The sequence below is a fragment of the Lissotriton vulgaris genome, chromosome 2_1 (genome assembly GCF_964263255.1).
Source record: "Lissotriton vulgaris chromosome 2_1, aLisVul1.2, whole genome shotgun sequence".
NCBI classification, from domain to species: Eukaryota; Metazoa; Chordata; class Amphibia; order Caudata; family Salamandridae; genus Lissotriton; species Lissotriton vulgaris.
The window spans coordinates 831,777,183-831,793,730 of NC_141687.1; the positions used below are offsets into that span (position 1 = coordinate 831,777,183).

Genomic DNA, 16,548 nt, shown 5'->3' on the forward strand with positions numbered 1-16,548 from the left:
TCATACTTGTACAATTGAAAGCACGCCATTTATCCATTGCACGAAGTAGCAATCCGCCGATGCAAGTTATCTCAACCCTGTCCCCGTCTGTCCAGAGCCATAGACACGGAGTGTACAATGAACCAGAAGAAGACGGGCCAGGAGCGAAACGTAAGAACTCCAGGCCACGAGTCACGGCACCAGTCACGGCGGCCTTGGATCGGACCGGCAAGAAAAAGCGACAATAACAGCAGGCAGTAAAAGCACCGCCCCGCTGACCAAGAAGGGGCACTCACCCCGCTAGGGCAAACAGCGGATCCCGGTTCAGCAGGGCGAGGTGAATAATCTCCGGGAGTCACGGCACGGCAGACCCGGACGGACCCCGGCTGGAGTCCCTCCATCATCTCCACTCCAGGAAAGCTCTCCCGCTGAAGCAGAGCATCCAGACCTCCAGACGAATGACGGCAGTGGTCTCATCAACCTCCGGAAAGGGCCACGCAACACAGTTCAGCGGTTGGTCCACACACGTGGAGGGCAGCTCAGCGAGCCCGTCAAGAAGATCGTCATCCGGCCCAGCGGCAGGCAATATCATGGACTCACGCCAGGAGCTCAAGGCAGCGAGGACGTCGCCAATCGTAGGATCACCCCTACAGTATTCAGCAAACGTGCCGTGCGACAGGCCAGTGTTCCCGTCAACGACGGGTCTGAGAGACAGAGCGCTGGCCGCCATCTTGTCGGCACGGGGAAGCCACTGCAGACTCCAGCCCCGAACCGGTTGCCAGCGGGGTTCAATAAAAGCCAGCCGGGGACAGCCAACCGCACCATCGATGTAGGGAAGCGGGCCACCGAAACATTGGGGGTAGCCGGCGCCTCCGGCTCATGGGCGCCGCCCGCCGAGTCCGGGCGGAGGGTTTCAAGATGGCCGGATCGGAGACAAAGGGGAGACGCGTCTCCCATGCGGTCAACCCCCGTCCGTGGGATACGGCGCCCTGCCACCAGGTCCCACCAGGTCCCGGACCACCAGACCGGACCCGGTCAGTCGCCACAGGTCCAATCGCACATTGGCCTCTTCGGTCGACCCCTCTCCGCCACCAGGGGCCGGTGCTGGAACTCCGCTCCAGTCGGGAGCCGCTGGCAAGTCCAGGCCCACCCGCCTCGCAGGCTCCGAAGCAAAGAAGGGCACAGCTCAGGATCCGCCGCACCCAGGAGCATCCGGAGCAGACGGTAAGTATCAGCAATCCTTCATGTTTCCATATTACATAGAGTATGTCTTCTCGGGGCAGGATAAGGCACAGGATTAATAGATCAGGCGAGAAGGTTAACGGAGCCGAGCTACAACGCGGCCATCACGGTCGCGAGCTTGGCTCCTCCTAGCCCTACATTATTTAATGTTTATATGGCCCCCCTGGAGGACATAGTGTCCCCATATGACATCAAAATCGTCAGCTACGCTGACGACACGCAGCTGGTGGTTTCTTTATCCCAACTGGCTGACAATCCGGATACTCTGCACTCCTGTCTGTCGGACGTTCATACTTGGATGGAAGAATCTGCCCTCAAGTTGAACGGCTCGAAGACGGAAATAATGCTGCTTGGGAGTAAAACTCCTCTTCTCCCTTCGATTAGCTGGCCGAGCTGCATGGGAGACCTCCCGGTCCCCAAAGAGGTGATTAAGAGCTTGGGAGTCTGGCTAGAACCAGACTTGTCATTTCGCACCCAAGCTAAGAAAACCGCAGGAGTGTGTTACGCCCTGCTACGGTCGGTTCGTAAAATCTTCCCTCTCCTACCGGTAACATCGAGGAAGCTGTTGATTCGGGTCTGATAACATCTAGACTGGATTACAGCAACGCCATTTTTCTGGGCGCCCCTGAATCCACCTTCAAGACTCTTCAGCAGGTCCAAAATGCAGCGGCAATGCTGCTTATGGATGTTCCGAGGACGCAATCAGCGAAACCGGCATTGAAGGCGCTCCATTGGCTTCCAGTGCGGGAGAGAGTGATTTTTAAGGCACTTTGTACTGCCCATAAAATCCTCTTAGGGAAAGGCCCCCTCATCTTAAAGAACTTAGTGACCCCATACAAAGCAAGCAGAACGCTGCGATCTGATCGGAAACATCTCCTGCTAGTCCCCAGAGTCAAAACGGCCCGCACGGGCGGGAGAAGATTCTCATTCAACATGGCAAAGCTGTGGAACTCGCTCCCTTTAAAATTACGCGCCGAGACTGGCACACTGCGTTTTCGCAAAGGTCTTAAAACCTTTCTGTTTCCCGCTTGAGTGCGTTAATCTTGCCGTCTGTACCATCTGATGTTGTCTGGAAAAGCGCTGGGATGCCCAAGGGTAACTGTGCACTATATAAAATTTTAAATAATAATAAATAATAATAATATATATATTTTGTGATCCCTTCTGCTCATTCATATTTTTTTAAGACATTGAGGTCAACTACAGCCCATGCATGCTCATCCAAATATATCTCTAATGCATTTTCACAAGCTGTATTCAATAGGTCTCTTGATAAATCAATTTGTCTTCACTTATTTGCCTCACAGATGGCTCAATAGCTTTCCCCTCATAGGGAAGCTACTACAGGCACCCTGTTTGTATCCCTCCCTTGTTGTGCCATTTTATCTGGTTCTGTCTGAGTTTGCAGATGATGCACTATACTTCTGTGCTTTGACATAGCTTATTCTGTGTGTGTACACACCACCCCTTTCAAAATTCATGTCTTGATATTTTGTTTCACCCAAGTCTCCCCAGAAACGAGTGCCAGCTTTCCAAGACATGTCAGCCTTTTGTTCTGAGATGGAAGATCGGTCTCTTAAATGCTGATTGAAACCACAGAATTAGAAGATTTAACAATCTGTTTATCACAAGAAATGTTTAGTGTCCCACTATCTCAAAAGTAGATGGGTAAAAATAATTGAATTACAGTCTAAGATTCACACAATCTTGAAGCTAGAAGTATATCCTGTTAAAACTTTGAATTCTGCAGGTAGAAATGTTAGCATCAAAATTGGCTTGTAGCACTGCTCGTGTTGCTCACTTGGAGAGTCCATGTAGTGACTCTTGCCCTCTGCGTATGCAGCTGCTAGAGTCACTAGTATTACCCAAAGAAAGACACTCATAAATTCCTATCGAGCTTTTCTGCTGCTAAATAGCAGTAGTGAGCCAATGGATAAACATAGCTGATTCAGTTGTAGCGGGTGAAGAGGACGACCATGGATTCAGTCAGGCTCTGAACCATCTGCACCATGTCCATCGTGTGTTCAACCTTAAGCCATGGTGGAAAAAAAGTCTCATTATTGGCAGCCTGGTATCAAAGTTCAGGTAATGCCTTCGGTGCAGATGCCAACCTGCTCATTTTTGTAGCCCATGCCTCAGATAAGAAGTAGGACATCACATTCTTCTTCAAGAGCACAATGTGAGCAGTAGGCACTGTATGCAATCTTGAGCAGGTTAGTAATCCATTGTATCTTTATTTACCTCAACTAGTCCCAAAGTCATGATAATGGATTAAAAGGAAGTGAAGTCATTGTGCATTCTACTATCCCGATCATCTTATTTGTGCTACAGGCCAGTGTCACTCATCCTTTCTGCTGAGTTTTTTGTTCTGCCCACATTCTTTGTCGCCTCTCCACAACCACAAATGTTTGCATGTCCTTGGAGCCATTGAACAACCTCTTACATTGTTTTGTGCCATTTAATGTGGGTAGCTCTATCAGGTTCTGCTGTAAGATTAAGAAGGGCTTGATATATAAAAGGTATGTTTGGAAAGTTTCCTGTTTTCTTCATGTATTTCTCTTTCCTTGCTTGCAGTATAAGACGAGTAAAGAAGGCAGCACAGTTGGTATCACCGTGTCCCATGCTTCCATGCTGGCACACTGCCACGCCCTAACTCAGGCATGTGGATATTCTGAAGGTATGTGATATTTCTGTTGTTCAGGAAACCCTAGAATGGTAGATTATGTTTGTCTAATGTAACAGGAATCCTTTGCTATTTTAGGGGAAGGGTGGGGAACTGATGATTTATTACTATTTTTGCTGTTTGGGGGAAGGTCATAACCAGAGAGCTAGTGGCAACAGAGTATATGTGAGACTTTGAGAAACTAACTGGCTTCTTTGAAGCTGGAGAGGCCAGCATAAGTGCTATATATAAAGGAACAACTCTCTTATGAGAATCTGTGGCATTGTCCTAAAGGAGGTAGTATTAGCCCCAACTTTGGGTGAGGGAGGTTGGGTTGGAGATAAGTGTGTTGAAAATACTGCACCCCTGTAAGAAAATGTGCTAAAATAATGTTCACAATAATCTGCCAAGAATTGATGTGAATTGGGACATTAATAGTTTTGAAGGGCACCGCCTTACCTTTTGAGAAGTATTTTCAAAGCATTACAACAGATTTCTAAAACGGGAAGGAATCTCCTCAGGCAAGACAGGGTTCTGCAACCTAGATAAGAAGGATTAGTGTTTCTGTTATTTTCTTACCTAACCACTAACTCTGGCATATTTGAAGGGTAAAAACTACCCATTTTTGATTAGAGATTTTGCAACTCTGTATAGCAGGCACATATTTATTGTTTGGTGAAACTCTGATTCACAGTTGCTGTGACTGAGTGAGACATTGCTTTAGAGAAAGGTTTACTTGTAGTTTGCGGGGCCACAGCTTTGATGTGGCTTTAGGCGTCTGAACAGAACATTTTATACTATTAATGTGCATATTTTGTTCAGCCCTGTAGTTCAAGTTTCTCTGCTTTCAGCTGAAACATTAACGAACGTTCTGGACTTCAAGAGAGATGCTGGACTTTGGCATGGTGTCTTAACCGTAAGTATTCAACAGCATGTGCCAGTGCAAACGAATGACTGTTGTGTCCCTTGATGCACCACATTAGCAGTGGATGAGGTAATGTGATGAGCTTGGAGCAATTGTATTTTCTTGTATCAATATTGCGTCTGTTGTTTGAAATTCTCGGGACAGAGTCCTGCATCTCGTTTAGGCATTTGGGGCATTTCTTGCAGCTAGACATTTGGAAGTAGATGCTGTTTCTGAGAGGGAGAAGTCTGAAGCATCAAATCTATTTACTGTAAACACAAATTATAAGCACAAATTGTGTATCTAAAATATGTTCAGAAACCCATGACTGCGTAATTCACTTTACTGTGCTACTGGGATTTCCTTGTTCGTGTTATCTGTAGGAAGATGTAGCATTTAGCTTCTGATATCATAAACTTGCCTCTAAATTTGACTAATGCAAAATGTCTCCTCTCTACACTGTTTCATGATATGTATGTTTGTCAGAGAAGGTCTCCCAATTGTAGGCTTAATGCCACTTCCCTGGTCTCTAATCAAGCTCTAAGCTTGCAAAACATAGTGGAAATGGCTTTTTATGGGCTGAAAATATGAACTTCATGATGTTTCCTAATCCAGCCTGAACATATCCAGCAATTTAGTAGATGCCATCAATTCCTCAAATAACTGCCAGTGGTAGACTTTCCCACCTCGTAAACTGGAGCATATGATTAGTATGAGAGGAGAAACCCGTAGTGAAATAAATTGACACATTACTCACTCCTATACGCACTAAGCTGTAGACTGAAAGCAGATGCATGTTGTTTATAACCTTCAGGGGCTAGAAAATTTGATGCTGTTGAGGTTGTGGTTAGTAGTGAGACTATGCATGCCTCTGTTATACTAGATGCTTAATCTCAAGGAGTATCAATTTTGTACAATATCCCCAGATTTCAGTCTGTAGCTAAAAAATACATTTCCCATTAAAGTACCGACTGACACTCGAGAGACCACACATGCTTGATTAGTGTATCAAACGTCACTTGAAGTGGTGACTTCTACCTTACCAACGGTGCTGTCAATGTTCCTGAAAATAGCTTCTTTTAGGCACAAGAAGCTCAAGTGTCTCTGATTCTTTGTTATTTGCAGTAAATTTGGTATTCTGTCTCACTTGGTGACGCTAATTTTTGGGCTGTGCAATCAATGCACATGTGTACTTGAATAGTTCTCAGGATTGCTGCATTTGTATCTGTCTTGCAAATAGTTTAGAACTTATGTCCTGGTAAGTTCAGGCTGTCCGTTGTCTTGAGGAGTATTGGTGTCAGCAGCTACTCTGCTATATTGCCAACGATGGAGGCTGAAAATCCTGACTTGGCCTAATCTCTTATAGACTGTAGATTTTGAGAAGAATAATGGACGAGTAAGCACAGGTCACACTCCGCAAGCAGAGCGGTGCCTATGCTTGGAATCTAGTGCCACTTTAGGGTGGATTTGTCTCTCCCCTCCTATACTTGACTGACTGCAAAGTTACCCACATGCTAAGTCAGTACCCGTCCTTGACTTTCTGCACGCACCTCTGTCAGTATCTTTGCTACCTTCGTGTACCATTGCTGCCCAGCTGGACGAGTTTAGACCGCCACCTCCTGGTTGCAGCTCCCTTTAGTTGTTGCATCACTTGAACAGGCTAACAGTCTCTATTACTGCAGTTGATCCGTGCCCTTGCATGGCCACATAAGAGTGCATAGTTGGAGTTTTTTTATTTGGTACACGATTTATATTACGATTTTACCACCCTACCTCTCACATATACCTTTTTTTGAAGTAGGCATAGTACTTCCAGTCTATTTTTAGACAGACTGTCCACAAACATGAAAGGTTCCCAATGGTGGTTCCTGTCCATCTTAATGTAATTTCAACATATAAGAAAACACGGTGAGGAGTATTATCTCTTCTTTCTCTATGTGAATTGTAGAAGTTCTTCTAGTGGTATGGAGTTGTCAATTGTCAGGCATTTCTCACTCTCAATCACACATTTTTTACTTTTTGCTCAGAGGTTCACAGATGTGTTGAAGCATTGATCATTAAGTTATGGCTTTGGTGGACCTTTTTGTTTTTCATGAGAACAATCATTGACTGCTGTTCTACTCCATGCTATTTCTGTTGCTTGGAGCCCAGGAAGGCCCATTCCATCTGAAATGGTGCTTCAATCTCTACTACTCATTTCTTCCCATTCCCCTTGAGTTGTCTTCTGTAGAAGCTGTGTTAGGACCAGGGATGGCATGCTGTCACCACAGACAAGCTGTGTAGGAAGCTGGGTTTCTGTTGCAGTAACCCCCTACTTTTTGCCAGACTACTGATGCACTTTGACTCTATGTGCCCTTGGTCCCTACCAAACAGGTTCCACGGGCCTGTGTTGTATCCCAAAACTGTACCTTGTACCCCCAATTGGCACCTCTCTGGCCACATGCCAGTCTCTGTAAAAGGTACCATGGGTACCAATGGCACTGTGGCCAGGGAAGGCCTATAAGGGCTGCAGCAATTATTGTGCCACCCTTGGAGGCCCTGTACCTTTACACACACGCACTGCCATTGCAGGCTGCGTGTTTTGGTGCAGAACAAAGTAGAGTTGACATGGCACACATCCCGTGTGCCATGCCTACAACCCACTGCCCTGGCATACATCAGCCACCCCGCTAGCTGGGTGCCCTTTACCAGTGGTGAGAGTACAGGTGCATGAGCCCTGTACCCCTACAGTGTCTAAGCCAATTCTTAGTCATTGTAAGTGCAGTAATCCCATTAAGAGTATATGGTGCTGGGAGTTTGTCATTATGAAATCCACAGCACCATAATGGCTTTACTGAAAACTGGGAAGTTTGGTATCAAACTTCTCAGCACATTAAACCCATACGGTTGCCAGTGTGGGATTTAATAAAACATGCACACAGAGGGCATCTTAGAGATGCCCCCTGAAAAACGACCTAACACTAGTGTCCAGGCTGAGTGGCTGCTCGCCAGCTGCCACCACCAGACATGTTTCTGGACCCCTGGTCCAGAGCCTGCTGCTCTCAGGGGTCTGAAACAATGCACTTCCTGGGACGAGGTGCCAAGCTTCAACCCTCAGGATGGGCAGGGTCCACAAAGGGGCTTGCCACTTTTGTGAACTTCTCCAGGCTCTTTGCTGCTTCCAGCAACTGGCCACCACCGGTTCTGACTCCCACTTTAGACGGGAGAATCGGTGGGAAACCCAAGTTAAATGTTAAATGTCGTATACTTGTAAAGCGCACTGCTGTCCCAGCAAAGGGGCGTCCTGGCGCTGTGTACCGCTGGGGAACCCATCCTGGCTTTCCCTGTGTGATGGTCCCTCCTGGGCATTTCCACGGTGAAGACAAGCATTCCCGGCGCTGATGGGGCCGTTAGTAGAGATTAAGCAAGCTTTTGCCCAGAGTTGCTGAGTGGGACCCATGGTTGGAGTAGGCACCAAGGCGAGAATTATCGAGTCAGCTGACCATGGCCCAAGACCCTGCCGCGTCTGGAATCGAACCCTGGTCGACCTCTGCTTCCGGGTCTGCCGCCTCTAACCAGTGAGCCACACCACTCTACAGTGAGCCACACCACTCTACTGAGGAAAGGAGGTGTGCCCACCTTTGCCAACCCCTCAGGTGGGGAGGCTAGGTGAAGCACAACTCTAAGTTCCCGCTATCTTGCAGATGGGGGGGACCCAGCCAACCAGAGTGAGGCATATGCCCCCATCCTACTGGAGGGTGGAATAATAGGGGGTGTACCCATCTCAAGGAAGGTACCCATTAGTCCCAACGTTTACTTACCTGTAACGTCCCTAAGTCTAGTATTTAGGGGCACCCTTGAACCTTGCCTCCTCAGACAAGAATCAACTAAGAAGAAAAGAAGGCGGACCGAGGAAGCCGTGCCAAAACTGAGAAGAGTAGGACGCCCACTGACTTGGCCCCAGCCCTCCGGCCTGTCCCCACCTCGAACCTGCAGAAGCGAAACTCCGTTGTGTCCTGCAACCAGCAACCTCAAGAACCCTGAGGATCTGCCCTGCCTTACACAGAAAAGACTCTGTCTCCCGTGAGCATCGGATTTGCTGACCAACAGACTCTGGCTCTTTCAAATCCACAAATCCTTGCCACTCTGCACCTGTTGCTCACGGCCCGACTTCGAGTGGCCCAGCACCATTAGGAGGTCTCCCCGGCTATTCTGACTTGAGATCTGGTGATCTCTGACCTGCCTCGAATGTCCCAGCAACGCCTGCAGCCTTTTTCTGGAGAGTCCCCCAACTACGACCGGAGCTAGTAAGGAAAACCTGATGCCTAAAGATACCCCTGCACCTGAAGTCCCACGGCCTTGGGTGGCCGAACCGACGGTGTTCCAGCATCCCCAGGCATCGCAACTTACCTCTCCAACCAGTGGTCACCTCCAGAAGATCTTCGTCCCCGAGCCTGCAGTCTTTGTTGAAACCAGAGAATATCCCATTGAAATCAACAGGGCACCCAGCCCCAAACCAGCACCCTGCACCCAGCTACCCCTTCGCCGCTGCAGGTGCACTTTGTTTGCTAAATAGGATCTCCCTTTGCCCTGAGCCTAACACCAGGAGCTTTGATCCCACAACCCAGTGGCCCGCTTGTTAGCAGCCACCAACCGAGTCCCCCTATCGGCTAACATAGGGCCTCAGCACTCTGCACCTGGTTACCCTTGTGCCGCTGAGGGTGCTTTTACAGTGTATCCTTGACCCTGGGGGGACCCTTGTTCTAACCCCAAAGACCGAGTACTTACCTGGTAAGCGACAACTTAATTTCTCTCCATAGGAATACATTGAATGTTTTTCCTTGAAAAATGTTTTAAGTGTGGAGTTCATTTGTATGAAAACCTGAAAAACTACAACTGTACAAAACTGATTTTACTTACCTTTTTCCCTAGGAAATGTCCCAGTGCGATTTTTTATTTTTATTTTTTTATTTCTTTATTGCAAGTTTCTTGACATACTTTACAACTGAAAATAGTTACATCACATGTACCACTCCATACAGTGAGCAAGACATTCCCCCTGTGTTAATGAATCAATACGAGTGTCCGCTGAAGCGTCCATCAAACCTTCAATCAGCGAAAGCATCATCAACATGTGTCACGTTGGTAATTTAATAACTTGTAAACAAACTCCCCCCCCCCCATACTTAAACCCCTCCCACCGGGTCCACCCATCCTAAGGCCTAGTGAGCAAACATTCCGGTCGGGGTATCCTTCCGCCTCTCCTGTTGTCTGGGGGACTCCCATGGCCGTCGCCTGTGTAGAGCTGGGGCCGACCCTGTCTATCTCCTGGAACATTAACCCCCATGCCTGTAACACCTCCGGCAGTTTAGCGTCCCTCCTAGTACTACGCATGTGCCCCTCCTCCGCCAGTGCCCATTCCTTCAGATTAGCTTTCAAGCGTGCTGGTAGTGGCCCATGCTGTGTTAACCAGTGGATTGCTATTCGTCGTCTGCCCGTCACCAGTCCTAATTCTAGGAATTTTCTACTGGTTTTGCGTTTAGGGTCTCGGGGGATCAGTCCCAGGATACAGGTGCGTACCTCCAGAGCCACCCTCAAACCTGTGATCCTGTGCAGGTCCTCTAGGGTTGTTACCCAAAATCCTTGGATCGTCGGACATGACCATACCATAAGTGTGAAGTCTGCCGGGTCATAGTGGCATCTGGGACAACAGGAGGCCCTCGAACTGTCAATGGTGTGTAAGCGTTTGGGAGATATATACGTCATGTGGATCATATTGTATTGGATCTACTTAAATCTATTGGAGACTGCAACCTTTGGGACTCCCGCATAAATCTTCTCCCAGTCCCGTGGCGTTCTCTCCTGTTGGCTCACGCCCTTTCCTGTCTTCCCTAAGAGCCCTATACATATGCGTGACCAGCTTCCCCCCGCCCGCCATGGTAATCAATGTGACCAGGATATGTGTGTGCTCTTCAATTTTTCTACGGACATTACGCGTTCAATACACTCAAAAGGTGGCATCAACCAAAAATCCGCCTCCAGGGTGAACGGTTTCACTTTGATAATTTGTTTAATCACCCTGGCCCAGACGGCCGCCATTAATCCACCTAGTGGGGGGCCTTGCTTCTGGTGACCATCCGAGTGCCACAAAAGTGCGCCCAGCTGTCGGTCCCCGTAAGTGTCGGCTATGAGCGAGTGCTCCCATGAGGGGTCTGTGTCCAACCAAGCCACTGCGTGCTGTAAGTGGGACGCAAAATAATAAAGTTCCAGATCCGGGATTTCTAAGCCACCTTTACCCCAGGTACCTTTCATGACCTCCAGACTTACCCAACAGCGTTTGCCATTCCAAAGTAAGCGTAGGAGCAGCGAATCAAGGTCTTAGAAATCCTTGTGCGGGATTTCGAAGAAGGAGCCTTGCATTGTGTAAAGACATCGTGGCAATACCACCATTTTAATAAGGGCAATCTTCCCCATCAGCGAACGTGGAAGTGTATTCCAGAACTCAATACTGCCCCGGAGACCTCTGAGGATCCTCCCCATATTATGTTGATAAAAAAATGCCTCTGTCCCTGCTTATCCAAATCCCAAGATAGCGCAACACATCGGGCACCCAGGGGATCCCCTTCTCGGGAAGCTGTACTCCTCCCTGCTCAGACCCCACCAGGTATAGTTGGGATTTGGTGTTGTTGACATACAGTCCAGAGATCTCGGCAAATTGGCCTAACGCCGTCATCAATAGCGGAAGCGAATGCGTTGGCTCCCGCAGGTATACCAGCGCATCGTCCGTGTACATTGATATTACATGTTCCACAGCCACCACCCGAATCCCACTCCCCTGTAGAACCCCACAAAGATGGCATGCCAACAGCTCCATCGCGAGGGCCAACAGCAAGGGGTACAGTGCCGTGTCCCTCTAGCAATAGAACAGGCATCCGAGACATAACGCCCTGTGCGGACCCTAGCTGTCGGCCCAGTATAAAGGAGTTCACCCAGTTCACAAACCCCTCGCCCAGCCCCATTTTTAACAGCACCTGCCATAGATATTCCCACCGGAACGAATCGAACACCTGTTCAATGTCAAGAAATACCAGGGTGCTCTGCCCAACCCCCCCCCGATACCCCCCCCCCCCCCCCCCCCCCCCCCCCTCTCCCTCAAGGGACTGCATGACGTGGGCCAGGCGATGGATATTCCGAAGCGTTTTCCTGCCTGGGATAAAACCAGACTGGTCGTCATGCACCAGTTGTTGAAGATACGGAAGCTAAAACCTGGCTAATAATCTTCAGGTCGACATTAAGCCTAGATATTGGCCTATAAGAGGCCGGGAGCAAGGGATCCTTCCCCGGCTTGGGGATCATTACAATCAATGCTTCACGCATGGAGGCGGGCAGCATACCTGTCTCCTCAGGGTCCAGGACTACTTCCAGGAGCCGGGAAACTAGGGTTCCCCCAAACTCCTTATAAAGTTCCGCCGCTAGGCCGTCTGCGTCAGGGTACTTAGCTGTTTTCAAGTGTGCGATCGCCGCCTTCACCTCTTTGCCCCGGAAAGGCGCCCCCAAGGACTCCTGGCTTTCTGGGTCCAGGCAGGGCAGGTCTACTTCGGTAAGATTGGTTTCCAGAGTTGGCAGGGCGGTAGCGGGCTCGGAATATATTTTCTTGACCGTGTTTATCTCCTGTTGGGTGTAGACCACCCGACCCTGAGCGGTTCTAAGGGCTAGTATTGGGGTCGGCTGAGTCTCCTCCCTAATCAGGCGTGCCAGTAGGTGCCCTGCGTTTTCCCCTTCAGTGTACCACCGACGTCTGCTAGTGGACCTGTTATATTTGCCCAATGCCTCCTATAGCTCCCCTCAGTTCTGTCTTTGTTCCGTCCACTTAGTCTGTCCCTCTGGGTCTGTGGGGAGGGCCGCCTCCAGAACCTTTAAGTGGTCCTCCTGGTGTGCTAGGTGCCACTCCAACTCCTCACTCCCAACTCCGTGGCCACACATATTCCCTGCAACACCACTATTTATTGCGTCCCATTCAAACGCCCTCAAACTAGCTGTGTTCCAGTTTTCCTCAAAGTAGCCGTCCAACCCTGTCGTGAGTTTTTCCTTAAAAACCGGGTCTGTCAACGCTTCTGTATTAAGTCTCCACAACAGTTATTTTTGAGCGTGGGCGGCTCAAAGTATAGGCCACCAGCAGAGGGGAGTGGTCAGACAGATAGCAGGCCAGGTACTGCGTTTCTAAAATCTAAAATCTGACCAGCTGCCGCTTCTGGTATGAAACAATAATCTAATCCTGCTGTAAGTATTAGTCGCCGGGGTATAACAAGAATACACCCGGCTATCCGGGTGGCGGTGTGGCCATATGTCCAACAAGTGATCATTATTAAGCAATTGCTGCATGGCCGCGCAAGTCTTGGGTTTAGCGTCTGGTCTTGGAGGGTGTCTGTCCCAATCCCCATCAATGGCACAGTTAAAGTCTCCAGCCACAGTCAGTTCTATATCAGGCGCCAAATCAGGTTTCCCCAGGATCTTCCCCAGAAATTCCCCATCATCGGTGTTTGGGGCATAAACATTCACTAGGCACAGGTGTCTCCCTTCCAATGTCCCTTCCACCACCACGTATCGTCCCTCTGAATCCGGATAGCAGTTCAACATTTTGAAGGGGGACCCCCGGTGCCACCCACACCAATGCCCCACTGGTGAACCTCGAATAGGAGGTCGCAAAAAACTGGCCCCTCCACCTCCTCTGAACATACTTCAGGCAATCCCCCCAGAGATGTGTCTCCTGTAAAAAGGCCACACTTATCTTGTATCTCCGGAGATAGGTCGCAATCCGAATCCTCTTAATTCTATTGTTAAGACCCTTAACATTCCATGTTATAAGCTTGTAAGCCTGCTTATTTTTTTTTTTTTTTTAAAAAGACCTTTATTGTTAATATCGCCAACCGTCAGCATAAATTGACATTGCAGTTCAACTGTACAGTGCACAAAACTTTGTGAAAACCCAGTGGGCAGGTCTGCAGAGCATTATACACAGCCTGAGTGCCGGCATCCCGGAGGCCCGGCGGCGCAAGGTGATGGAACAAATCAATATACGACAGTCTTATCGTGCCCTGTAAGGCTTCAGCTGAGCATTGAAACAGTCGGCAATCATACAATACAAATGTAGTAGTGTGGTCTTGCAACAACAAGGAAAGGGAAGAAAGAGTGGGAAAGAAAAAAACAAAAAGAAACTACCCCCGAACAACCCCAGGGCCCTCCCCGTTTGCTATTGAGTACTGTGATGGAGTCTCTGTAATGCTTCCTATGTGAGTGATGTCATTTATGTTCTAAGAGTGTACTGCACCCACCCCCCACCCGAGCAGTCCACTAGGTCGTGTCGCACCCGACCCACCCTCCCCGTGAACCGTCTGCGCCCTCCCTAGTCCCACTTCCTACAAGAAAAGCTTTAGAGCCCCTCCTGTGGCGATTGCCCCAGTTCCAAAGCATTCTCCAACTCCTCAGCCTGAAGTTCGTCTACCTCCGACGTGTCAGTGTCGTCCCAATCCCCCTTTAGTAGGTGGTCCTTGTATAGGTCCCAGAAGGACTTCGGCCTGCTTTTGGGCGGCAGCAGCTCGCTGTACAATTCCGTTTGAGTGCAGCAGTATTGGAGGTCCCTAAGCCATCTCGCCTTGGTGGGGAGTGGCCCGCGCATCCAGCACGTTGCCACGACCCTTCTAGCCAACAGCAACGCTATATCCACTAACCTGCGCAATGAAGGGGCCAGCGGTTTGGAGAAGCCCAACAGTGCGAGCGATGGGGATCTCTGCAGTGGCTCCCCCAAAATCCTTTCCAGCTCCGCAAAGACCTCCTCCCAGAAGGAGCTCACCCCCGGGCACAACCAGGCCAAATGAAAGAAATCAGCAATTCGGGCCCGACAGCGCTCACACTCCGAGGAGCCACGTAGGCCATAGCGGTGTAGTCGCTCAGGGGTATAGTATACCCTCTGCAGAAATTTAAAGTGCACTAATCGGTGCCTGCCGTTAAGAGAAACTTTACGGGTGTTGGCGCAACAGTAGCGCCACATAGCGTCATCGATGGGGGCTTGAAGATCCGATTCCCACGCCGCCCTAGGAGCAGAGGTGGGTAATGTCTGGTGTGAGGGTCCGAGCTTGTTGACCATAGAGACCAATTTTGCAGGAGTTTTGGTTTTGATTATATATGTCAATTCAGGGACCTCCTCAGGCTCCTGTAGCGTAGGGCCCAGTATTTCTCTGCAGGCTGACCGGATCCTGTGATACTGGAACCTCTGTAGCAGCGAGGGAGCCGGGGTGATAGGGGGGAGTTGTTCCCAGGTTTTCAGGGTACCGTCCAAGAACAAGTCCTCCATAGTCTGTACGCCGAGGGCTTTTAGGGCCTCTGTCACCCCCTTCTCATTGAGCGGGTCTAGCCACAGGGCCCAGGCCACCGGCATTTGTGGGGAGTACAGCAAGTCACATCCCCGTTCTCTCAGCATTGCGTGCCATGCATGGTTGGTCGCCTTGAGCGAGTCCATCTGTCCGACCGCTCGGTCCGACGGAAGACAGATCGTGGCCGGCAGGGGAAGTGGGTCAGCGAACAGCCGCTCTAGGATGAGATGTGGTGTACGTGCATCTCCATGGATCCATGAGTGTAAGTGTATCGCCTGTGCCACTCGATAGTAGCGCTCTAAGTCTGGCGCCCCCAGTCCCCCCAATTCGCATGGGAGTATCAGTGTCGCCCATTTGACTCGAGGTTGTTTTCCGCCCCAGGCGAGCCTGACTAGGACCTGAGTTAATCGCTTAAAGAATATTCTCGACAGTACCACCGGAATGTTAACGAAGAGGAAGAGGAACCGGGGAAGCACTATCATTTTCATGAGGGCAATTCTGCCCAACAAGGAGAGGGGGAGTCTGATCCAGACATCCACATCGTCCACCAGTTTGTTAAATGCGACCCCGTAGTTGTCTCGGATCAGGATCTCAGGATCCGTGTGTAGGCGGATGCCCAGGTATCGCACCGAGTCGTCAGTCCACTGTAGGGGATACTCCATCTCGAACGGCCTCGTGACTGGGGTCAGGGGGAAAGCAATGGACTTGTCCCAGTTCACCCTGAGTCCAGACAGCGCTCCAAATCGGACCACTTCCCTGAGTATCGAGGACAAATTGGTTTCTGGGTTCCGGACATACAGTAAGGTGTCATCTGCATATGTCGAGATGCCAATCTTATAGGTGGGGAAACTGACACCTTCCAGGCTATGGTATTCTCGCATGGCACATGCTAGTGGTTCCGCCACCAGCGCGTACAACAGGGGAGACAAGGGGCATCCCTGTCGGGTACCTCTACCGATGCGTATCGGGTCCGAAACCCTGTCACCTAGGCGCAGACGGGCCGAAGGGTGGTGGTAAAGTGCCCCTACCCTCTGCAAAAACGGTTCTCCCAGTCCTAATTTTCGCAATACCCTGATCATGAACGGCCATTCGACGGAGTCGAATGCCTTTTCTATATCCAGGAAAATCGCCAACGCGGGATTCTCCTGTTTAACATGCTGTATCGTTCCCAGTACCGTGCGGATGTTATAAGTCAGGTTCCGGCTAGGCACAAAGCCCGATTGCTCCGGTGCCACCAGGTCCGGGACCAGTAGAGCTAGCCTGTTGGCCAGCACCTTTGCATACAGCTTCGCGTCTACGTTCAGCAAGCTGAGCGGTCGGTACGATCCACAGAGATCCGGAGGCTTCCCCGGTTTCGGGACCGTAACCAGCAAGGCTTCCCGCATGGAGGGTGGCATCTCTCCATCCTCGCA

At 49.8% G+C, this 16,548-nt stretch overlaps 1 protein-coding gene across 4 annotated transcripts in view; it reads left to right on the plus strand.

Annotated features, from left to right (window-relative positions):
- The window catches only part of DIP2A (DIP2 acetate--CoA ligase A), a 964,533-nt gene that overhangs the window by 429,630 nt on the left and 518,355 nt on the right, over positions 1-16,548 (plus strand). For all 4 annotated transcript variants that reach the window (XM_086956246.1, XM_086956248.1, XM_086956245.1 and 1 more), the window contains 2 exons: positions 3,796-3,898; positions 4,735-4,799. In XM_086956246.1, the coding sequence (XP_086812372.1) occupies positions 3,796-3,898; positions 4,735-4,799 (168 nt within the window). The remainder of the gene's footprint in view (positions 1-3,795; positions 3,899-4,734; positions 4,800-16,548) is intronic.